The sequence below is a fragment of the Anolis carolinensis genome, chromosome 1, assembly GCF_035594765.1.
Source record: "Anolis carolinensis isolate JA03-04 chromosome 1, rAnoCar3.1.pri, whole genome shotgun sequence".
NCBI lineage: Eukaryota > Metazoa > Chordata > Lepidosauria > Squamata > Dactyloidae > Anolis > Anolis carolinensis.
The window spans coordinates 212,165,145-212,189,502 of record NC_085841.1 but is presented as its reverse complement, the minus strand read 5'-3'; the positions used below and the strand labels follow the sequence as shown (position 1 = coordinate 212,189,502).

General features: G+C 38.8%; 1 protein-coding gene across 2 annotated transcripts in view; it reads right to left on the bottom strand.

The window, feature by feature from the left end:
• Positions 1-24,358, bottom strand: part of lrp2 (LDL receptor related protein 2) — a 189,848-nt gene that overhangs the window by 47,834 nt on the left and 117,656 nt on the right. For both annotated transcript variants that reach the window (XM_008119019.3, XM_062964876.1), the window contains exons 37-52: positions 22,767-23,006; positions 19,907-20,095; positions 18,702-19,622; positions 17,005-17,170; positions 15,813-15,971; positions 14,689-14,978; positions 13,917-14,120; positions 12,661-12,903; positions 10,175-10,300; positions 8,929-9,048; positions 6,068-6,199; positions 5,658-5,859; positions 4,238-4,533; positions 2,617-3,133; positions 1,418-1,570; positions 1,117-1,287 (exon numbers count right to left, since the gene is read on the bottom strand). In XM_008119019.3, the coding sequence (XP_008117226.2) occupies positions 1,117-1,287; positions 1,418-1,570; positions 2,617-3,133; positions 4,238-4,533; positions 5,658-5,859; positions 6,068-6,199; positions 8,929-9,048; positions 10,175-10,300; positions 12,661-12,903; positions 13,917-14,120; positions 14,689-14,978; positions 15,813-15,971; positions 17,005-17,170; positions 18,702-19,622; positions 19,907-20,095; positions 22,767-23,006 (4,129 nt within the window). The remainder of the gene's footprint in view (positions 1-1,116; positions 1,288-1,417; positions 1,571-2,616; positions 3,134-4,237; positions 4,534-5,657; positions 5,860-6,067; positions 6,200-8,928; positions 9,049-10,174; positions 10,301-12,660; positions 12,904-13,916; positions 14,121-14,688; positions 14,979-15,812; positions 15,972-17,004; positions 17,171-18,701; positions 19,623-19,906; positions 20,096-22,766; positions 23,007-24,358) is intronic.

The window sequence follows — 24,358 nt, the reverse complement described above, 5'->3', positions numbered from 1 at the left end:
GAAAACAGGGGAATTCCAGATAAGAATCATTCAGGGCCAGCTAACACCTCCCAACAAAGGATTCCCCTAGGTAGCAACCAGCCAGGCTTTGAAGCTGCAGGGCCATTAAATGCTAATTAAGGTGAGCAATTGCAACATTCACATGTGCCTCAAGCAGACAAGAGTTCTTTCTCTCACCCTGGACATTCCACAGATATATAAACCTCACTGGCTTTGTTCCCAACAGACCCCTCAACCTCTGAGAATTTTTTTTTTTTTAGTGTCAGGAGCAACTTGAGAAACTGCAAGTCGCCTCTGAGAATGCGTGCCATAGATGTGGGCAAAACGTCAGGAGAGAATGTTTCTGGAACATGGCTAGACAGCCTACAAAACTCACAGCAACCCATCAATATTATACTTGTCTACATATTACTACAGTGTGTCTTATTTATTTATTTATTTATTTATTTATTTATTTGCATCATTTCTACCCCGCCCTTCTCACCCGTAGGGACTCAGGGTGTCTTCCAAAAATTCGGCAGCAAGTTTATACGGAAAGGAAACGGAGAAGCATACTCCAAGGTACAGTATGCATGCTTGTAGTATGATGTTAAGTCACTTCCAACTTGTAGGGCCCAAATACAACCATATCAATACTTTCTTGACAAACATGTTCAGAAAAGTGTTGCCACTGCCATTTTCTGAGGCTGAATGTGACTTGCCCAAGGTCTTCCAGTCAGTCTCAATGGCTGAGCGGGGACTCAAACTCTGGTCTCCTAGCAGTCTAGTTCCATGCTCTAAATCACTATATCATGCTGAGTCTCATGCATATTTCTTAATCTATTCGTAGAGACAATTTTTTTTAAAAAAAAGAGCAAAATAGGAAATGCTAATGAAAAAATCAGGAACCATTATGCTGTCTCCATCTCCCTAATTTTTTTGATATTTTAAAATATCAGTGACAAACACTAGTAGTGTTCATCAATGCTACGAAACAAATGTATACACTACATGGTAACTTCTGATATTATACGAATGCTGTAATACTGATTTAAAGCTGCAGGAAGCTAGTTTGGTAACCCCCAAAATTTGGTATGAAGAGTTACCCAGTTGCTTTATTCTTCTCTATGTACGTACTCAATGTAGTTCAGATGGGCATCTGCCCAGTAGAGCTTGTCATTGGTGTAATCTATGGTGAGTCCATTAGGCCACTCTAACTTGGCAGAGATAATCACCGTCTTGTTCTTGCCATCCATTCCCACACGTCCAATATATGCTCGCTCAGCCCAATCTGTCCAGAAGACTTGCCTGTTTTCGAAAAGACAGCATACATTTATTTAGGATCTATGCAGTGGCTATTACTTGTTGAAATAATATACTGAATAAAATGATAATACAAAAGAGTTGCTTCAGAAGAAAATAGTTTTTGAAAACTTACCCATATTTGGGGTGAACAACAACAGCTCGAGGATATTGGAAACAGAAAGTACTATTGGGATCCAAACACCAATCAATTAATTTTTTCCGGAACCGGCCATCAAGCTCAGAAACATAGAGGCAATCCTTAGAGTCATCTACCCAGTATAGTTTCCTGAAATATTTGACATGAATATTACATCAGCTTCTTTTTAATATATCTATTTTATGTATCAGTGGCTATTTTATTTTATTCCTTTACAAAACAATAGGATCCATACAACCCTAAAAGGCTGACAAAATTAATTGGGCAGGATCTTACAGGGCCTGGATAATGTGATATCCTGAAGTAAGAACGAGCAAAAGATAGATCAGAGATCTAACGAAAAGCCTCTTGATAATTTGCAAGGATATCTGCTTTTCATTTTGTCAGCAGCTGCCACACTGTACCATTTCCTATGCAGGCTGCTAAAATGAAAAGAAATGCTTGGGATGTGGACTTCTATGCAACTGGATTATGAGCTCAATTCAATTCTGGTAGGGAAAACAAATCTTCATGTTCAATTTGAACCCAAAGGTGCCCTGTTATTTATACTGTTTCCACTGGGTCCTGATTTGTGAAGCTTGGACAAAGAAACTCAAAAACAGATTGGACAAGACTGAAGTCTGCCCACATATCTGTAATATTTACCATAAGTTAAATTAGTTTAGCTCCAACTTGGGAGCATTTATCACCAAATAACACAAAATTAAGATTGCGTTTAGACAAAAAAAGAAGAAATTCAGCCAAAATATTCATTAATTAATTTTTAAAATGTAGTAATTTGCTGCATTAAATTACCTTTAATGTAGTAGTTTTCAAGTTTTATCCTCCAAACATTTTAGACTTCATCTCCCAGACAACCACAGCACTGGCCAGAACTTCTGGGAAATGAAGTCCAAAACATCTGGGAGACCACAAACTGAAAACGACTGCTTTAGTAGGATAGGAAAATATAATTTCAACCCTTAAGAATTCTTTCTAAGGCTGGGCACTACAAAACGTTGAGTGAGTGGGAAGAAACATATATATAGTCCATGTGAAGCTCTCTGAATGCAATGCAAACACACATAAATGTGAATTGCTCTATTACAATTGCTTATTAGGTTTCGGAGAATGTAAACTAAACCACATATAGTTCACATAATGAAACACTTCAGCTTTTAAACAAAGAGACTCACCTGCCAACCCAGTCAACTGCAATTCCTTCTCCACTGGGCACGCCATCACTAATTATTGTTTCCTTGCTAGTCCCATTGAAGAACATCCTTTCAATGACTTTCCTGCCCACATCAATCCAATATAGCCTTTTCTCCACTCTGTCAAAGTCCAGCGCAACCACATTTCTGAGCCCTTGCAAAATGAGAGAGTAAGACTGGCCATCTGTAGTAAGATTTCTCAGATAGTAACGGTTGCTAAAAATCAGATACGGTGAGATATTACTATTTTGACGGCAGCTTTTCCCATCTGGCTCCCGGATGTAGCCTGGGGCACACTTACAAATGTAGGAGCCTACACTATTCTCACAGATCTGGCTACACACTGACGGGGTTTCACTGCATTCATCAACATCATCACAAGACCTTTTATTGGACATGAGTCTGTAGCCAGGATGACATGAACAGTAGAAACTAGTTAAGGTGTCTGTACAGACATGGTCACAGCCACTGATGGAAGAGTCATTGCATTCATTGATGCCTAGTGCAAAAAAGAAAAAGAAACAAACACACAAAAAGTGAACAAACATTCAGTCTTATAACTGGCTGTTTTAACTGTTTCAAAATGAGCCTAGGATTGATTTTAGGAATTTTAAAAATGTTTTTGTATTTGCATTATTTTAATATTCTAATTGGTTTTTATTTGGTCATCAGCATACATTCATACAACATAGGCCACCATTTCTATTTTTACATCATTTGTGTGTGTGAGAGAGACAGACAGACAGATAAACATAGATTCTTTCAAGGTGTCTCTTATTGTAAAGGATGTCCCTTAATCGAGGGCCAGAAAGCTAGTCCCTTATAGTACTGTTATTGTCCCATAGTTAAAGACTGAAAAGTTTTTTCCCCTTTCATATGAGATTCCCCCAAATCTTTTTATTCTGGGGTCTCAAAGATAAGTTTGTGGATTTTATAAAAGTGGAAAGTGTGCTAATAGGCAGAAATACATGGATAAGTTAACTGAAATCAATGCTCTTATTTGTCATTAGGTAAAAAAGAGCATGTTAATACAGCCTTTCTGGTTGTCAACCCTAAATATCATGAATTTTTACTGTCTCTTACTGCTATTTGCAAATTGGATTGTCAAATGCATTTTATTTCAGCACTAGTGGTGGGACAGCATTTATTTTATTTTATTTCAGCACTAGTGGTGGGACAGCATCCTTCACTATATGTGAAAACATAGACTAAATTTAGGAGTTCATGGATAGACTATAGCTCTAATCTTCCATTAGAAAGGATGGTTGCAAGTGAAAACCTAAAAACCTTCCACTGGTATTTTCCAACCAATGGCAGGGCCCTAGTCCAGTCAATAAGTCTTTGGGAACAATTTCACCAGTTCCTATTGCATTCAAAATTGATGTTAACCAAGAAGCATTTCCTAATCTTAGGCTCCCAGATAGACCCCTGTCATTCCTAACTATTGGCTATGCTTCTTGAGAGTCATAGGGCTTGGGACCTGAATTCTGAGAAGCTACAATTAGGAAATTTCCTCTAATAAAAACTAGCTTAGATCTCAAGTTAAATGCAAGACATTTCAGGTTTTAAAAAATGACTTTAGTCAAGGAGACTGTAGACATACCACATCCTTTCTCGTCGCTGTTATCCAAACAGTCATCTACCCGGTTACAAAGTTTGGCCACCTCAATGCAGTTCCCATTGTCACACTTAAAATGATGGGGAGGACAGGTCACTTCTGGTGTAACACAGAGGTACTCCAACTCATCTGATTCATCACCACAATCATTGTCCCCATCACAGATATAGGCTTTTGAGATACAACGGCCATTTTGACAGGTAAACTGGTGCTGTGGGCATGGCTGATAAATGCAACTTCTCTCATCACTGCTGTCACCACAATCATTGCGTCGGTCACATCTGGGGGGAAAGTGATATTTGGAACATCAACAAAAGGAAAGCATTGCGTTTACTGGGGAAAATACAGATCATAGACAGGATCAGATCTAGTTGTAATAAAGTGAGAATATACTGCAGAAAGCTGACCTCCTGATGTGCTCTCCACAAAAGGCTGTACAAAGCACTAAAATGTTATTAATTTTATTAACTGTAGTTTTATCTAAAGCAGAGGTAGATATGTCTATCTGTGTCACATTTGGAGGATAAACTTGTGTTCCTCCAACCCCCGGTGGGATCAAAAGATCCAATCCATAAAAGGAAGTGGTAAGAAATGGTAAGAAGTTCACATCTGGGTTTGAACAGTGTTAAGGTGGGCACTTCACACTCTTCACAACTCCCAGTGCAATATGTGAAGCCAATTGACTGGGGTGAGGCGAAGACCACCGTTCTAGCACTGTTAGTAGCTAGCATACACACATTCACTGTGTATCTGATCTACCAAAACAAGTGTTTCCCTTACCAATAATACTAGAGTGCAGTGCAGACTGCTGTTGGATAGGACAGGTCTCAACCTCCCACCCGCAAGACAATTATACCCCTAGTTCTCAGTACATGGAGGTAGGAAAGGTAAAAGTTTCCCCTGACGTTAAGTCCAGTCATGACCGACTCTGGGGGTTGGTGCTCATCTCCATTTCTAAGCCGAAGAGCCAGCGTTGTCCATAGACACCTCCCAAGGTCGGCATGACTGCATGGAGCGCTGTTACCTTCCCGCCGGAGTGGTACCTATTAATCTACTCACATTTGCATGTTTTCAAACTGCTAGGTTGGCAGGAGCTGGGGCTAACAGCGGGTGCTCATTCCGCTCCCGAGATTTGAACCTGGGACCTTTTGGTCCACAAATTCAGCAGCTCAGCGCTTTAACACACTGTGCCACCAGGGGCCCCACATGGAGAGAAGAGGGAGTTTAAACATCACCAGATGTGGATATATAAGAATGTTGTCTTGTGTGCATATATGTGCATGTGTGGGGGAATATGAAACTACTGACCTGCCTGCTATCACTGCCTGGGCTCTTGGGATTAAAAAAAAGTTGCCTACTCCTGCTTTAAGGGCATGACTTTCATGCAGCACAATGTAAAGCAAACCTGTAAGTGTTGCGGATACACAGTCCATTACTGCAGGTGAATTCATGATCCATGCATGGTCTTCTTGTGCAGTTTTGATGTTCATCATAAGCGTCGCTGCAGTCAGCATCCCCATCACAGACCCAAGCCCTAGGGATACACCTTCTCAGTGGGGGTGCATTGTTCACACATGTGAACTCAGAGGCTGAGCAGGTGCGATTGGCTGTAAGGAAGAACACATTTTCAGCAGTTATGATGAATATGTTTATTAGCTATGTCATTTCAATTAAGTCTACAATCCCTGCTTTCAATCTTGGCCACTTAGGAATAGTTGTTTTTGCACTATAGGGAAGACAAGCCCCAAAGCAGTCTATCAACAACATAAAAAATAATACCAAAACCTTAATACTGAATGTCTCAAAAGTGCTTACCACAACTGTGTCTTTGGTCCTCATCACTCATGTCACCACAATCATTATCTCCATCACAGATCCATGTTGCAGGGATGCATCTTCCATCATCACATCGGAACTGATCACTTGAACAGCTCCGGACAGGAGGAACTGAAAGGAAAAACAGTGTTTGCAGACCACGTGACATGTTGACCAATTTTTGTTGATTTGTTCATTTAAGTGTATACCCTGCTTTTTCTTGCTAAACTGGCACTCAAGGATGCTAACAAAATTAACTTTGACATGTAGGGAGGAGCACACATTAAAAGTTGTAACATTAAAAACCATGTAAGCAAACTATAACACTAAAACATAACCAAGTTAAAAGCAATTTAAAAGCCCATAAAGACCACTTTCACACTATATGGCTCACATCTACAAGACTACAAGTCTCTGTGTAAAACATAAACAAACAAGAATGCCTTCAAGCAAATGTGTGCATTTTGTTATGTCATTCCCAAACATCTAACAAACATAATTACACACACACCAGAGAAACATGAACTCAGTCCTCTACTGTAGAATTTTTAGGTTTTACACTGGGAAGTGCTTTGCAGAATCAACCCTATGTCATTAAAGACAGAAACAAAGGGTGCAGAACCTAGGAAAAATCATATACTAGGAAAGCAAGATCCATGACAGGCAATCCAAAACTGGTGATTTATACCAGCACTGTGTGATTTTTTAAATAAAAGAGCCATTGTTTTTTAAAGACACATTTTAATTCCGTCCTGCAGCATAGAATTCACTATGATATACAATAGAGTCTCACTTATAAACGGGCCGACAGAACGTTGGATAAGTGAAAACGTTGGATAATATGGAGAGATTAAGGAAAAGCCTATACAATGTCAAATTATGTTATGATTTTACAAATTAAGCACCAAAGTATGTTTTACAACAAATCAACAAAAAAAAAAAAACAGTTCAGTACATGGTAACGTTATATAATTACTGTATATACGAATTTAGCACCAAAACATAGCAATGTATTTAAAATATTGACCACAAAAACATAGACTACTAAAAGGCAAACTGTGTTGGATAATACAGAACGTTGGATAAGTGAAGATTGGATAAGCGAGACTCTACTGTTGTAAATAATTTGTACTTTGTTTGTCTCTCCTCTGCATGTGTTTCATTGACCTCTTCTCCTTTCAACTCCTACCCTTTTTCTCTACCCTCTTCCTTCTATTTCATATACAGTTGTATGAAGGGAAATCCAAACAGTTTCTTCTGAGGACTTCCAAATAAAAATACCATTTATAAAACTTTTCTGATGATTTCTAGGGCACATCCAGAATTAAATTGTAAATAAATGTCTATAAAAGTGGGCTAACAATTGTCTACAGTTTTAATGACAAAATTTAAACTTCAATTTTATGTCTAATTTTTGTTTGTTTGTTTTAATAAATAAACTTTATTTATATCCTGCTCCCCTCTCCAAGCAGGACTCGGGGTGGCTTACAAAAAATAAATCACAGTATGAAATAAAAGTGAAAGTAAAACAATAAATTTATTATATTTACATACAATACATATGTATTGCATGTAAATATGTTTTAATATGGGGACCCCGATGGTACAGTGGGTTAAACCGTTGAGCTGCTGAACTTGCTGACTGAAAGGTTAGCGCTTCGAAACTGGGGAGCAGGGTGAGCTTCTGCTGTTAGTCCCAGCTTCTGCCAACCTAGCAGTTCGAAAACATGCAAATGTGAGTAGATCAATAGGTACTGCTCCAGCGGGAAGGTAACGGCGCTCCATGCAGTCATGCCGGCCACATGACTTTGTAGGTGTCTATGGACAACACTGGCTCTTCGTTTTAGAAATGGAGATGAGCACCAACCCCCAGAGTCGGACATGACTAGATTTAATGTCAAGGGGAAATCTTTACCTCATGTTTTAATATGTGCAGTTTACAGCGTGCTCTTAAATGATTGTGTTTTGATTGTGTTTTAACAATGTTGTAACCCGTCTCGAGCCGTGTGGAGAGGCGGGTAACACATAAAAATTTTATTACTATTATTATTATTATCATTATTATTAATGTCACACATGCTTTCTATTTCACTAGAAACTTTTTTTCTCAGTAAGAACTTCATGGAGAGATTTGGTTTGATGATCTAATTTTCCTTTCCAATGTTGAGTTAAACTATTGTTTTAATATTTTTTAAAGCTACATTTAAAAAGTGCCTTCTCATCCTTTTGTCAAGAACAATGTAACCCTATGTGTGCTTAATTAGAAATAGACCCAACAGCTAGAAAAGGATGTGGAGGACTATGACAACAAGGAGCAAGAGTAAGCTTTCTATTTACAATGTTTGATCCTAATCTGATGGCGACCGCATAAATTGAGTGCTCTGAAAATTAACTAGCTCTATAAATGGTTAACTATACGTCACAAAACATATTTATCATTAACCCATTCCTTTCTAGCCAACCTACTGGCATAAACAACTGGAATATATTGTACTCCTAGACTGGAAGATCAAAGGCCACCAGCTTGATATAAAAACGGAGTGCAAATATTGTAAGCCTGCCTGTTGGATGACACTCCGTTCCTAAATAACTATATGCAACTATATCTCAAGGCACAAAGAAATGCACATGAAGTACCATGTGCATTTCATTGTGATTATCACAGATTTTAGATTTTGGACTTTCCATTTAAGCAGATCATTAATTTATTCAATTCACTTTCTTGAGGTTGGTGGTTCTGTGATCCAAGAAGGAGTGAGTGGATGTCAGTGCATGATGATAGGAAAAGACAGAAACATACACAAACTACTTGGACTACAACTCACTGGTGAGTTATAATTTCCCACCCACTTCATACTTACCACAAGAGGAGGGCTCATCTGAACTGTCAGCACAATCTATTGCTTGGTCACAGTACCAATGAGCAGGTATGCAACGTCCTGATGAGCAGCGAAACTCACTACTGGTGCAGGTCAGTGAGACTGCAAAGGTGGACAGAAATATAGGTTTTGTTTCTCAATTTTTCATTTACCTCAACAATGATAAGAACAATTCTTAATCAGCACATGAACTATGTTCTGATATGGTTCAAACACTACAAATTAATGATTATTGGAAGGATTTTATACATATCGATATCATCATACCACATAGGAATGAGGAATTTGTGATCCTCCACATGTGGCAGCTCCCACCATCCTTAAGAACTGACCGTGCTGGCTAGGACTACTGAGAGTTGCAATGGGACAACACTGGGAAGGCCACCTTGATACTGTTAACTGGTGAAGGACAGTGTTAAGAGTGTCAGAGAGCAAGTAGTGAAATCAAGGAGTGAAGGAAAGATAGAGTCGTGGTTCTCAAACTGAATATTTGAACCACAATATTTGATCAGTAAGTTTCTATGATAGAAATACTCAGATGAGAACTGATTTTATGATCTCCATGTATCCCTGAGCATATTGCTGGTACAGTCATAGCAAAGTCCTGAGGCTTGCAAAGTTGGGCATTTGTTAAGGCCTTAAGATTAGCAGGTGACCCACTGTCCTAAGAATGCTACCACTAGAGCTTTATCCATTTCAGAACATCACATCCAGGCTAAGATAATTTTTAATTTGTATATCCCATCTCTTTTTCCCAATGGTGGCAGAAAGCCCCTCAAAACCCTAATAATCACAATGATAATCAAAGAGCCAATTTTGTATATAGTGACTAAAGTACTGAAACTATTTTGGAAAGACCTGGATTGAGGATCTATGCCTATCTTTCCTTCAGAAACACTTTGGTCTAAATCCTGTTATCAGTCCTGACTAGATTAGGCTCATCAAGTTAGTGTTAATGTGGTAGATCAACACTAATGGAAATTATTTTCATTCGGTGGATCTAACTTAGTTGGAATTAACAATTTGAATTAGATCTGTTTTAAGGTTGATGTTTTTAGGAGTTCACTGGCATGTTCACATCATACGCGCTGTCACCACACATATGCAAACTATGTTGATTGCAATGCTAAAAACAAAGAACAGAAGCTGCAGGAATGTTTGGCTCTTGACCAGAATCAAGACTCAGGAGCATGAAGCAGAGGTTCGTAACTGAGACCCATTAGCTTACCACAGTGAGTAGGGCTCTCATCACTCATGTCACCACAGTCATTATCCCCATCACAGAGATAAGTCCGAGGAATGCATATGTTTGTGCTTTGACATTTTGTGTAACCAGACTGACAAGTACGTTCAGCTTTAAGACAAAAGAAAATAAGAGGAGGTAAGAGTTTAGATTTTTTTCTTAATATGTAATAACACAGTATAGATTTTAGAAATGTAAATGTAATTACAAACAGCACTGTTTCTCAAAATAAGAGTTGTTATCTAGTATTCAGTTTCAAATGTTAGATGTGGTGCAATCAATTCCAGATTAACTTAATATACCTTTTCCTCTGAGGACAGTCATTAAACAACCTAGTCACTGTTCAATAACTTCCCAGTATTATCACTTACCAAAAAAATAGTACAGCTTTAATCCACTGATAAATGCTCATAATTAGATAAAGCTATTTAACCATTATTATGGTTCATCTGGCAGCTTTCTGTGGCCATTTAGGAATAACTATCTTGAATTTAATAGAAAGTGGATGACAAATTTAAATATTAATCAAAATAATACTATAGATTTTTATGCGTGAGGCACTATAGAAATTATCCACCTCACACAAAAAGGAGAGAAAATCATTAAATGCAATGGTGTACGAGTGGTTTTCTGATTTGTAGTAAGGCTTTCTCTTTCTGTTCTCTGCCTACAGCTCCATGGCCTCCCAAAATCTGTAGTGAGAGTCCCCCAACCCTCCTGAGTGGATCTGTAGGGACATCGAGTGAGAAAATGACCACTCTATAAGAAGACTAAGCTAACTGGATTCAACCCATGACTTATTCAACCATGGCAATTGGACAATATTAATGAAACTGAACATCAGTTGTCATCAAACCCATGTGTCATAAATTCTGTAGAATTGTTACTTTAAAATGTTTGACAACTACATCACAATCAGAAAGCAGTAACTCTTCTATTCTGAATTGTTGTCCAACTCCAGATATATTTCCTCCATCTAAAATGGTCATGTGTGCAGCAAAGGCATGAATCAGTTCCCTTCTCTCATCATTAAAAATATATTTGCTGTTCTCAGAGTGTTCTCTCTTCTCCCAAGACTATCTCTCTCTTAATTCAAGACAGTCTCCTTATTAGCTATAGCTAACAATAAACACCAGCATCATGTGGATCAAAGTTAACAAAAAAAAACCCAGCTTGATTTGGCTCACAGAAGTAACTTTCCAGAGCTTCTGATGCACCAAATCAAACAAATCATCTCTTTTTTGCAGTTATGAGAAATGTCACCTATAGGGATCCACCACTGCAGATGAGTAGCTCTAGCTTTGGATTGACAGAATATACAACCCTGATTTATGGTACATCCTCAGGAATTTTGTTAAACTTGGTAAAAATGCACAGTACTGCAGTGCACATGAAAAAGAGCTGCTACCCGGGATTTTTGATCCACGAAAATAGCTTTATTCATCTATTAGTCCCGGGACCTCTGTTTCCAACAAAAAATGCCACTCTTTGTTTGCCTGGGAAAATGCAATAGCACCCTATATAGCTGGTATTTCTATGTCCTAGATGAAGAAGAATTAACTACTGGAAAATAAGTACATAATGTTATACTGCTAGTCTCTTATTAAGAATTGTTGCCACACATGTAAAAGGGCACACACACACACACACACACATTCTTTCCTCTTTCCCAGCTCCGATTTTAGTCCTAAGCAGGAATGTAAAGCAACACGACACCAAAGATGGTGCCAGAGCCATTCCCATCATAGTAGCACTGATAACCATGGCTTCACAAAAAGATCAAAGTCATAAGATAAGAAAATAATGCCTTTCTTATTTACTTCTGGGAAGGAAAGCCATGGGACTAGTTGCAATGCAATTATCACTCAATGGGAACATTTATATATTCTACAGAAATGATATTCAAGAGTCCCATTAATTTCAATGAATTCACAAAGAAGGTGGTATGGAAATACAGTCATCTCTATACATTTGTGAGTTCAACTTTCATTCACTTTTGTCAATTTGATTATTTGCAGATTTCATTAATATGTTATCTCTAGGAATCTCTTAAGTCCTCCAGCAAAACTCTAGATTCAACTTCTGGCTGACCATAGAGTCACAATGGAAGATGTAGAGATTGCTAGAGCTGTTCCCTTAGGTAAAAATGAAATAGCGGGCTTGCTATTCACATTTTCTACTTTTGTGGGGATACTAATCTCATCCCCAGTGTCTAAAACACAACATCCTTGACTTACAAACTGATTAGACCATTTCTAAATGGCAACAGATAATCAAATAACATCCAATCCGAATTTCAAGATTCCTATAAGTTTAATTTGTACTTTTAAAAAAATACCAATTGGCCTTTGTAAAGTGATTTCACATCTCCCTCTTACTGATTTCTCTTGTGAAAAGAAAAAAAAGGTTTCCTCTTCTGTAGCCTAAAGAATCAGATCCTAAAGGACAATATGTAGTTTGTATCAACTTACGGCAATTTCTCTCATCTGAAGTGCCATTATCATAACAGTTGTTTACACCATTGCAGACGTATTCAAGAGATATACACCTTCCATTATTGCAAGTAAATTCTCTGTTGGAGTCACAAGTTCGGAACAAGCAGCCCACCTCATCACTGTTGTCTCCACAGTCATTGTAGTGATCACAGCGATAAGCATAGGATACACACCGCCCATTGCCACAGGTGAAGGCTGTTGGCTGACAGGTATGAAAGGCTGGAGGAGATAAAAGTGACAAAGAAATGTCATGGACAGCAGTAAATCCAAAGGCTTTGACAAACACATCTAAGAGAAAGAATAACACAATACTTGGGTTTGTTTTACCTGCCAGAGCAAACACGGCTGCAAAACGGACTGCATGTAAAATAAAATACATATCGGCAATCAGTTAGATAGAAAGTAAGCTTTTATTCTTGTTTCTATGTGGAAAACTATAATTACAACTTCCTACAAATTCCTTCTATATTAAAGTTTCAGTGAATGAATGAGAAGTTCATGCGGCAATAGCTTGTTTGTAGCTAAGACTTTGCCATAAAGTTACAAGACAGTGTAGTTATTAAAAAGTCAATGGAAAACATGCCATGAATTCTACTTCATGCGAAAAAGCATTCTGCTTTATAGGTCCCGAATATGAGTAGAAATGCTTAGAAATTTTCTGGTCTAATGCCCCTTCTGTGAATATTGTTAACCACACTTTCCTACATTAGTAGTCCTCTAACAGATGGATAATTGGACTTCCAGGATGTCTGTTTACAAGAGGCAAAGGGGAAGTAGAGGCCAGCTTACTATGCTATTTTAAATAATTCATGAAGAACTAAATAGCATTGCAATAATGTAATTATTAGGGGGTTCAATTTTTTAAAAGGCTAATTTTTAAAGAGCTTCCCTAACCTAACAAATGCTCATGTTATCCCTATGGCTTGTTTAAGGCTAAAATTGGACAAATACATCTCACACCTTCCTGAAACTACAATGCTGAACTCCACCCTTCTACTGTATGAACTAAACAAGGTAATTAATTTTCAACATCTTTATTCCACTCTCAATTTTCAATTTTATCACTCTCAATTTTCCACCATTCTGAATTAACTTTGCTCTTGCTTCCAGATCCAGTCACTGAGCCAATAAGTCTCAGACTGAACCAATATTGGTTATCTCTTTCTCCTTCAAATACATTTTCCATTAAATCGCTGAACTAGAAGTTCTGGTCCAATTACAGAAATTCTTACCACACACACTTTCAAGCTCATCGCTGTCATCCCCACAGTCATTATCATTGTCACACTTCCAGCGCTCTGAGATACACCGGCCATTAAGACAGGTAAAGAATCCTCCTGCACATCTGGTGCCATTGTCCATAACACAGTGTTTGTTGTTATTGGCTAAATACCAATGTCCTTCAGAAGGGCACTGGCACTCTGCACCAGTTGGACCTGCATTTAATTACATCAAGCAAGCACAAAATATTAACCGGGCAACACACCTGTCTTAAAAATTCTCAACAAATGCTAATTTTAACTCCTACCCCACCTCCTTCTCTCACACACACTTTAGGTACATTTTCCTATATTACAAAGCCTCTGTCCATAAACTGTATACAATATAGTAATCACTTTTTCAGTACTCTGTACCTAATAAAAATTAAGAGATCACCAAGAGTTAAGTATTTTCAAGATTGCCTCTATTACAATGCATGCCTACTGAGAATTTGGGAATTCCAGGAAGAATCTTATCCAATATTATTTAAAGCTAAATTTGGCTCTTACGCCAGAAGAGTTTTTCAAATTGAATTAGCACTAAGACATAAATGTCTATTTAAGCACCAACTTTAAAAGGAGACATACAAAAATAAGTTTTGAAAACTGATCTCCTAAATACTTACTTTGCTAAATTATGCTATATACAATGTTTTGTCATCCATAATGGTTAGTTTATTGACAACTACAAAATTCAGAATTAAAAGTTTGTTCAGTTAAGTATTCTCATTGTCAAACGTTTTACCTGATACACAAATATGACTACATCCACCGTTAAACTGGTTACAAGGATTGGTACACTGGCGTTGCTTGCTTTTGGACCAAACATGAATATCCATTGGTCTGGTTGGCAGGCTTGAGATCATAACAATTTGATCTGACCCATCATATTTGTTGGCACAGTAAATACTCCGGGTATTCCAGTCTGTCCAATAAATGTGCTGATCAAATAGTGTCATTGCAAATGGATACAAGGCAGTGCTAATGATAACTTCACGATTTTCACCTGTAATGGAGCTGCGTTCAATCTTCTGTCTAAAACAAGTAGGAAATATCAGCATTTGAACACAAATATTGTAGTCCGGACATTCAATACATTTTCAAGTTCTTACAGCTTTTACCAGAGAATTGTGACAGATACAAAAAATCCTACATATGGTTGATCAAAAATAAATTTTACAGAGGGGGAAAAAGGCTTGACCTCAGTACAATATTGCAATTGAAGCTTTATAGCTGCTGCTGTTAATTTCAAGTCATTTCTGTAACTTACAACAACCACATGAAGATTAACATGATTACAGGGTTGTTGTGTGTTTTCTGGGCTGTATGGCCATGTTCCAGAAGCACTTCCTGATGTTTCTCCCACATCTATGGCAGACATCCTCAGAGGTTGTGAAGTATATTGGAAAAAAACTAAGCAAGGAAGGTTTATATATCTGTGGAAGGTCCAGGGTGGGAGAATGAACTGTTGCCTGTTGGAGGCCTGTGTGAATGTTTTAATTAATTACCTTGATTAGCATTAATGGCTTTGCCAGAGTCATGTCCTGGCATCTTCCCGCCTGGGGGAATCTTTTGTTCAGAGGTGTTAGCTGTCCCTGATTGATTCATGTCTGGAATCCCTGTTTTCAGAGTGTTGTTCCTTATTTACTGTCCTGATATTGGAGTTTTTTAATAGCATGATAACAATTATTCTTTTAGATCATTAGAATTTGCAAAGAATGCTATTTTTACATTATTGAATGAGTACATATTATTTCAATTGGAACAACACACACCTTGTCTAACAGAAATGCTTATAGTATTTTGGTTTTAAAAATAGCTTTTACCAACTCAGTACTATCTCAAAGCAAGTGGAACACAAATACGTACAAACTTGCATCGGCCCAATAAAGCTGTTGATCCTCATAATCCAGTGTAAGTCCGTTTGGCCACACCAAATTGGTACTTATAATGGCAGTTCTGAAGTTTCCTCCAAGTGTTGCTCGTTCTATCTTAGCACTAGTGCTCCAATCAGTCCAATACATGTATCTGTTGATGAGATGGTACAGAATAATACATAGCAAAAGCCAAACAATTTTAAAAAGTGGGGCTGTTTAGGATTACATGGGAGGGGCAGACTTGTGCAACATGAAGTCAAACCAGAGTGGGGTAAAGTGCTAGGGGCCAGTTGGGCAAATTGGACTGTACGGACAAAGTGCAGCTAATTATTCGAAAGCACATTGAAAAAGCCACATTTTCAAGCTTTTTTGAAATATGGTTAGGGTGGGTGCTAGTCTGATCTCCCTGGGGAGGGAGTTCCAGAGCCGGGGGGCCACTGCAGAGAAGGCCTTCCTCCTTGTCCCCACCAACCATGTTTTGGATGATGGTGGGAGCGAAAGGAGGGCCTCCCCGGAAGATCTAAGAGCCTGTGCTGGTTTATAGGGAGAAACGCAGTCATGAAGATAGGCAGGACCCAAACCGTTTAGGGCTTTGTAGGTCAAGACCTGAACTTTGAATTGGGACTGGAAACTTATTGGCAGCCAGTGAAGCTGCTTCAGGAGGTGTAGTACGCTCCTTGTAGCTAGCTCCTGTCAACAATCTGGCTGCAGATCTTTGTACCAGTTGCATTTTCTGGGCCATCTTCAAAGGCAGCCCCACGTAGGGTGCATTGCAGTAGTCCAGTCTTGATGTCAAATCAAGAAGCCAAAATGAAATCTACTTTCATCCATGAAGAGAAGAAATTCGGAGGAAGGGTGAACCTCCAAACAGCGGGGGAGTGCAGGATAGCTATTGGGATATCCGTAGGTACTTCTGCATAGGAACTGGCTGTGGGTGTCTAACTGCCATCACTCAGGTGAAAACCCGAATCCTGGAATTTTATTTTGATCCAGGGTGCAGCTGCGTTAAGCAGCTTTCCACAGCTTAATATAAGAAGCTTTACCACAGGTGAAACCATCAGCCCACATGCATTTTGTGACCTCCTCTGGGTTAATCTCACCCCACACGTTCCCCTCACTGACCACACTAGTCAGTGTACATGGGGCCATAGATATTGCTGCAACATGCAGAAAGTACATCTTACCCTTGGCAAGGATCTAACACTATGGCCCTTGGCCGTGGAACACGAGCCACCACAGAGCGATTGGAGCCATCCACTGCCATTGAACTGATAGTCTGATTCAGATAATCACTGTAATAAAGTCTCCGGTTCATCCAATCAAAAGCAATGCCGTCTGGAGTTCCCAAATCTTAAGATACATTAAACAACACAACATAAACAACAAATAAATCTCTGTATTAAAATGCTATCCAATTAAAAACCATTCCTTATCTTGAAACCCCATCTTGTTTTAGTTTTAATTGACTCTGGGGAGAATCTGTCCCATTTTGCAAAACCTAGCACAACAGATTCTACTCTATGAATTGAAGCAATTGGCCTTAATAATTGCAGGCAAACATACTTCTCAAAACTCTGAAAGAAAAGAATAGCTATTACCTATGTTTAATGGCTTCTACATTATACTTGGCTTTAGAGGGTTTTTTCTCAACCTAATTACTTCATGTACTTTTTAAAAATTAACACAGACACACATTCAGAAATATAACTGTCTGTGGATATACATGTTTATCCATTTCTGTGTGTGTGTGACCTCTTTAATTGACAATCAAAGATACAATTGAAAGCAATTCACTGACTCATGAAAGGCATATTTCACTCAGTGATCTTATCCAATGCAAATCAATTTAGGATTATTTTTAACACAGTCACTGACATGGTTGAAATAATATCCTGCCTTAAAAATATTCAAAGTTCTAACAAGTGGTTAGACTACAGCATTCAAATTATTATATCATTTATAACCTAGAAATATAAACTAAACTCCAATAAGAATATTTAGACATTTTTTCAAAGTCTCACTTCCAAAAAAAAAATCATATATTTTGACCTAATTGCAATTATTAGTGGTAACCAGAGTAGACCCATTGAATCAATGGGATTTACAAACAAGTTGACATACAATTTAGTAATTGATTCAATGGGTCTGTTCAGCAATCGGAACTGAACTGTGAACCTATTTCCTTCTATCCAGAACTTATTTTCATTACCTGGTAATCATACTTATGCCAGTATTCAATGGGGCAGTTCCACTGGCAGAACTGCTTCCCTAGGTTGAACCTAGAGAGCGAAATGTAACTTTCATTCAACTCTCCTACTCTCCAAAAACTGTGGGCAATGGATTATTCTAGATCTGGGGTGTAGATCTATGCTGTAGAATGGATGCAGTTTGACATGACTATCAGTGTCACAACCCAATTCTATGGAATCATGGGAGTTTTAGCTTTACAAGGTCTTTAGTCTTCTCTGCAAAAGAGTGCCAATGTCTTACCAAATGACAAACCTCGGGATTCCACAGTATTGAGCTATGGCAGTTCAAGTGGTGTCCAACTGCATTAACTGTACAGTGTATCTGCACCCCTGTTCAGGTGGCAAGGTGCACAGTGGCCTTACAGTTGGGTAAGGAGAAGAAGTAAGCTATGATACTAGCGGGCATCTGACCATGTGATGCACAATACTGGCCTTGAAGCTGCAGTTTACCTTTGATAATATCTGCAAAATATGTGACACAGACATTATTTTGATAAGTAATCAAATAATCAGATTACACTGTTGGGTGAACTTGGTAGAACTAGCTACACTGAATTCACTGAAATTTTCTTTTGAGAAGATGATTGTAATACAAAATAATTTTCCTAATTTCTGATCTCATTAATATTTACCTGATGCCACAAGAGTAGGATTGCCTGTTCCAGAATAGATACTGATATAACTGATTCTTCCTGTGCCTGCTGGGGAACTCTGAGTGAAATAAATGATGTTGTTCACACTATCGTAGTCGAGAGCTACAGCAGTCCTTGTTACAGTCATTGTACGGAATGGAGGGCTGTGGTCGTCAGGATCCAGATGGATGCTTCTAAGGGCATTCTCCAAGGCAAAGATTAGGTAGTTATCTGTTGAAATGGAACACCTCTTGCCATCGTTTTCTAGCACGCCAAATGCACATCCACACCTGGGTGTTTGTTGATCAGGAATTGCAAAACACAGATGAGAACAGCCTCCATTGTTCTCCAGACATGGGTTGAAATTGACATCAGAAGGTGACCGTGACTGATAATGGTTATTGTAAATGGTAACATCTCTCAGCCAGTTGATGTTGTCTCTTATGGCTGTTGGCGGTTCCGTATTTCCTGGTTCTTTACTGGCTTGGAAGATTTTTTTCAAGTTCCTATCTACCCAAATCATAGAGTTTTCAAATATAGTAATGCCATAAGGAGTGGGGTATCGGCTGCCATAGCGGATAATTTCAGGCTCCCCACCGTCATGTGAAATTCTTGCGATCATATCTAAAGAATCATCCACCCAATAAACATATCCAGTGCTGTGATCTATTGCTAAACCACGTGGCGTAACAATGCCTTCAGATACCAGCACAGTCCTGTTGCTGCAGTCAAGAAGCGCCCGTTCAATTTTGGGGTTTTGTCCATAATCTGCCCAAAAGAGATATCTGTTTTTGGGATCTACCACAATATGTCTTGGCATATCTATAGTGGTTTTTAGTAGTACACGACGATAAGTTGTATTTAAGCGCAGAACTTCGATAAATGTCTCTGCTACAAATGCATTGGTGAAATAGAGATTGTCTGTATATAAAAATAAAAATAAAATCAAATAAATTACACTGAAGCATATTATTATCAATGCTGTATGGATCTTAGTACAATAGGCATATAAAATAAAGTTTATTAGCACAGTACAGAAATTTTAAGAAACACTGAGCCATTTAGGCTTTTTAAAACTATGATGTTCCGTTATAAATTATTTTCCTTATTATGGCTTTTGTCTTACATCTGAATCCCTAAATTAAGGATGAGCAGCTGCATGGGAGTCAAGAGAAAGATGGATGTTATGTAGAAACAGTACTAACCTGCTACCCAATCAATAGCAATGCCACGGATTCCATTAAGTCCTATTCCACTTGTGATGACATTTCTAAAATAGGAGCCATCTGGCTTGATTTTGCGTATTGCATTCTGGGATGGAACTCTGCTGGTAAAGTCACACCAATAAATGAAACCAGAAGGCATATGGACATCCACATGGAGTGCATTTCTTCCTGAAACATTTAAAGTTATAGATTTTTATTTCAATACAGTGTTCTCTCACTACTTCGCAGTTCACTTTTTGCGGATTTGCTGTTTCGCGGTTTTTCAATAAATTCTAAAAGACTATTATAAATCATAAAAATTACAATTTACAGCCTAAGGGATGGAGGAAGGAGAAGCCAAAGGGAGAGAAAAGGAGCCCAAGCGGCAGCGAGAGGAGAAGGAGGCGATTTATCAACACACAATTGGTTGATAAAGACTTAAAATAGTGTATAACTACTAAAATAATGTATAAACATTAAAATATAGTATCCCTACTTTGCGGATTTTCACTTATTGCGGGTGGTCCTGGAACCTAACCCCAGCGATAAGTGAGGGAGCACTGTATTCTGTTTGAGGACTAGGGAAGCCTCTCCCCCAAATGATTGGCCCACAACCACCATCATTCCCAACCTATATGATCAATGGAAAGAAATTGTGGAGGCACCAGTTACAAAAACCTTTGGACCTGAACAGTTTTCAGTGAAGTCTGTTATCATATGTAATTACTAATCAAGTGAGCAATGAGAAATATACACATATGCTTAAACCAGTGGTTCTCTACCTGTGGGTCCCCAGATGTTTTGGCCTTCACCTCCCAGAAATCCTAACAGCTGGTAAACTGTCTGGAATTTCTGGGAGTTATAGGCCAAAACATCTGAGAACCACTGGCTTAAACCAAGTTCTGAAGACATAACTTCACAGTGAAATACAATATAGACTAGGCCCATAAACAAAGAACCTTTACTGCTGAGTCCATAAAATTTGCTGAGTCTTCTTCTTCTTTAGCTAGTATTGGTTGACTGGCATACTTTGTTTTGACTAAAACTCACCAAGTAGTGTGGACCAGCAGTGAAGCTAAATTAAGCTATTATGGTGTCTGAATCCCTGCTAGAACTGGATCTGCAACCAATTTAAGGCAATATAGACAGGAATTTAAATATGTGATTATCTTCAATCAACTCGGAAATCACTGATAAACATATTAGGCTCTAACACTCCCAGACACTGAACCTGAGGTTTCTTTGGAACAGGAATGGGAGCAAGGTGAGTTGAACATCACAATCTGCATTGCCAGTATTCCAACTGATTCTTTGAATCTCAATTTTCCAACTGTGGTGTGAGAAGCCTCTACAAGAGTAGTCAAATAATTTCAGCAAAAATGCAGACTTTGTGTCATCTCAGCCCCATGGGAGTAGATAAGATGCCAAGTCAGGCAGAACCCCAAACTGCTTCCAGACATGAAACGACTGAGAAGGATGGCAATTCTTGTCAAGTGCCTGTCAAGATCAGGGCCTGGATGAGAATCAGGAAAAGTGGAACCTCCATTCCTGATATAAATTTCAATTTAAGTCAAACTGGTACAACTGCTTTGTTCCCTTGGATTCTCTTCTGAGCTTCTCCTTATGATTATACTTGACCCCTTCGAGGGTGTGAAACTAGATAAGAGGCATTCGAAAAAAATCATGAGGGAGAAAGCAATCAATGGCATATTACCTCCACTATCAGGGGCCTCAACCACCTAGGCCAGTGTAGGGTTGGATCGGCCCACGGGCAACTACAAACTGCTAGGGGGCTGACCTACATCAACCTGTTTAATGTGGCTGTACCTCGGTTTAATATAACTTGGGGGGGGGGCTGAATCTTGCACCAGGATTTGGGTCTGCCCCAAAGTTCGGGCAGCACAGACATCTCCAGCTGTCCAGACAGCCATCCTACACTCCCTGTTCTTAGGTGGCCCAGGGACACAGGATAGCTATCCCTTCCCGCCCTTACTATTGGCTTCTACCTCCTCCTTCCATGTAATGTAACTCATGAAGGCAGATGCAAAGAGGGGCAGAAAAAAGAAAAAGCCTCCAAAATAAAGTAGGCCACTGCATTGTCACTGTACTCTGCAGCAACATAAGGGGAGTTAGCTACCCGCCCAGCAGCACTGAGCTGGGCTCAATATGTCTAGATAGTGGGGACTTCCTGCCACTGCCAACGTGGTTCAGTGTAGTCTTTGTTGAGACCGCTATATCTGGCTTTGTAGAACCACTCAAAGACAGTGTTCCTCTGTAATTTCATTGTTGGGAGATTCAAGCTGCACAGTGCAGATTAATATGTGTTCTAATGTTTGTTTTCCCATGGACAAGTGGTTTGCTACTATGTGAACAGAATGCTGGACTCCAGTATGGCTCTTCTTATGTCCTTAATGGACAACTGCATAGCTGCTTCATCAAAGACATTTAATATTTAACACATACAGTACAGAAGTTATCCCAATCAGAAATAGATATCATTCTGCATGAGATGCTGTACTTGCTAAGCAGATTTCATATGTTACCGTCTCCTGCTATTGAACTGTCACACAGTCATCACTAGCCTTAGTGCCCACTGAAAAACAGGAGAAGTTAGCAATCTGTCCTCATTCCCATGTTCCAGCATAATCTACTTTATGGGTTTCAGACAAGCAATTTTAAACACTAGTATAAATCTAAATATTTCTGCTTAACTAATTTCTGCACCTGATGTTTTGTCTCAGAACATGAAACGCATGCATACTTTACAAGAATTCACAGAGTTATCCATTTGCAGAGGTTGATTTATGACAATGGACTGGACGTAAAAAGATTTTGCTCTTCTCCTAAAAGCTTTGCCTACCTCTTCCTGCCATTGGAACCATGGCTTCAGAGTGATCTGACGTTTCTAAGCTAAATCCTTTAATTGCGGACAACATGGATACGACAACAAAGGAACTGTATGGGGAGCAGGTCCTATTATCAGGATTTAACCGAAAGCCAGTAGCACAGGCACAAGAGAAAAGCCCACCAGGAACTGGCAGACACAGATGCTGGCAGACTCCCACATTGTTGCTGCAGCCATTTGAGGTACCACCAGAATCTAAAACAGAGAGAAAGAAATATCAGAACCGAAATAAAATGAGTGACATGTTACAGTCATCCAGCAGTGCTAACAAGAAGATGCTTTTGAAAAGCAGCAGATATCCCAGCCTATAAATAAAAAAAGCACCTGTCCGAGCTGTTGTTACTATTTTTCCGCCAGCTGTGACAAATATAAAATTACCAAATAATATTTTTGAATCAACTGCCGAATAATGAACAGAATCAGGATAGCTATACATAAAAACTAGAGCTGCAGAACACTAAGGCTCTCTCTATATCCTTGAGATATGGATGAGAAGGGATTTGGGGTCAGCAAGTCCTTGGGGGGTTTTTCCTGATGCTATTAAGTACTTTAATGTTTTACTTCAATGTTTTATTTTGATGACTGCATTGTATTGTGAAATGTTTTTTTCAAAAAATATCTACCCTAAAAGCCTCAAACTAGTTGATTTGGTTGAATGAAGTTCTTAAATGAAATAAATAGAAAGATTTTGGTATGAATAAATATAAAGATGAAATGAAATGCTTCCAACTCCCCAGCTCATTTCTGTATGAATAGTCTCTCTCCAGACCAGAAATTCCACACTTTTGCTTATGCAATACCTAACACAAGAGGTGAATTCATTCTCCATGAAAATTTATTTTTTTTAAATAGAAGTACCCTGTTTCCCCCAAAATAAGACAGTGTCTTATATTAATTTTTGCTCCCAAAGATGTGCTAGGTCTTATTTTCTGGGGATGTCTTATTTTTTCATGAGGTTTGGGGTAGAGTTTAGGGGTGACTGTCCTTGGCATATGGGAGTTGTAGTTCACCCTCATCCAGAGACCACTGAACGCAGCCGACGTTGGATCTGGACCAGACTTGGTACACAGACCCAACATGGCCAACTATGAATATTGGTGGGGTTTGGGGTGATTGGCCTATAATTTTGGGAATTGCAGTTCACCCACATCCTTATGCATTTCCTAATGGGGGCATTCATAAAAAACAACAAGAAAGACTGGCTTTTTTTCTAAGAAATAGAACTACAAATTACCGAACTGGTATTACCTAACAACCCAAAACAATGTGTTTTTTTAAAATATCCCCAAGCTAGCATATACATATATATAGCCATGGATAGTGGTTACAGGATGTTGTACTTGTACACATTTTTTTAAAATGCTGTGAGGAAGTAGAAGAGTTGGCTGTTTCCTAATCCCTATTACTCCTTTTTAAAAACCAATCTTAAAATAAAGAGGGTGAAAAGAGAGAAGGGGTGGTGAAGGAGAGGCTGTGATAGAAGAGAGTTGTTCCCAAAGCAACAGGACTTTCCAGCGTGGGAGAGTATATCAAATCAAACATTGGGA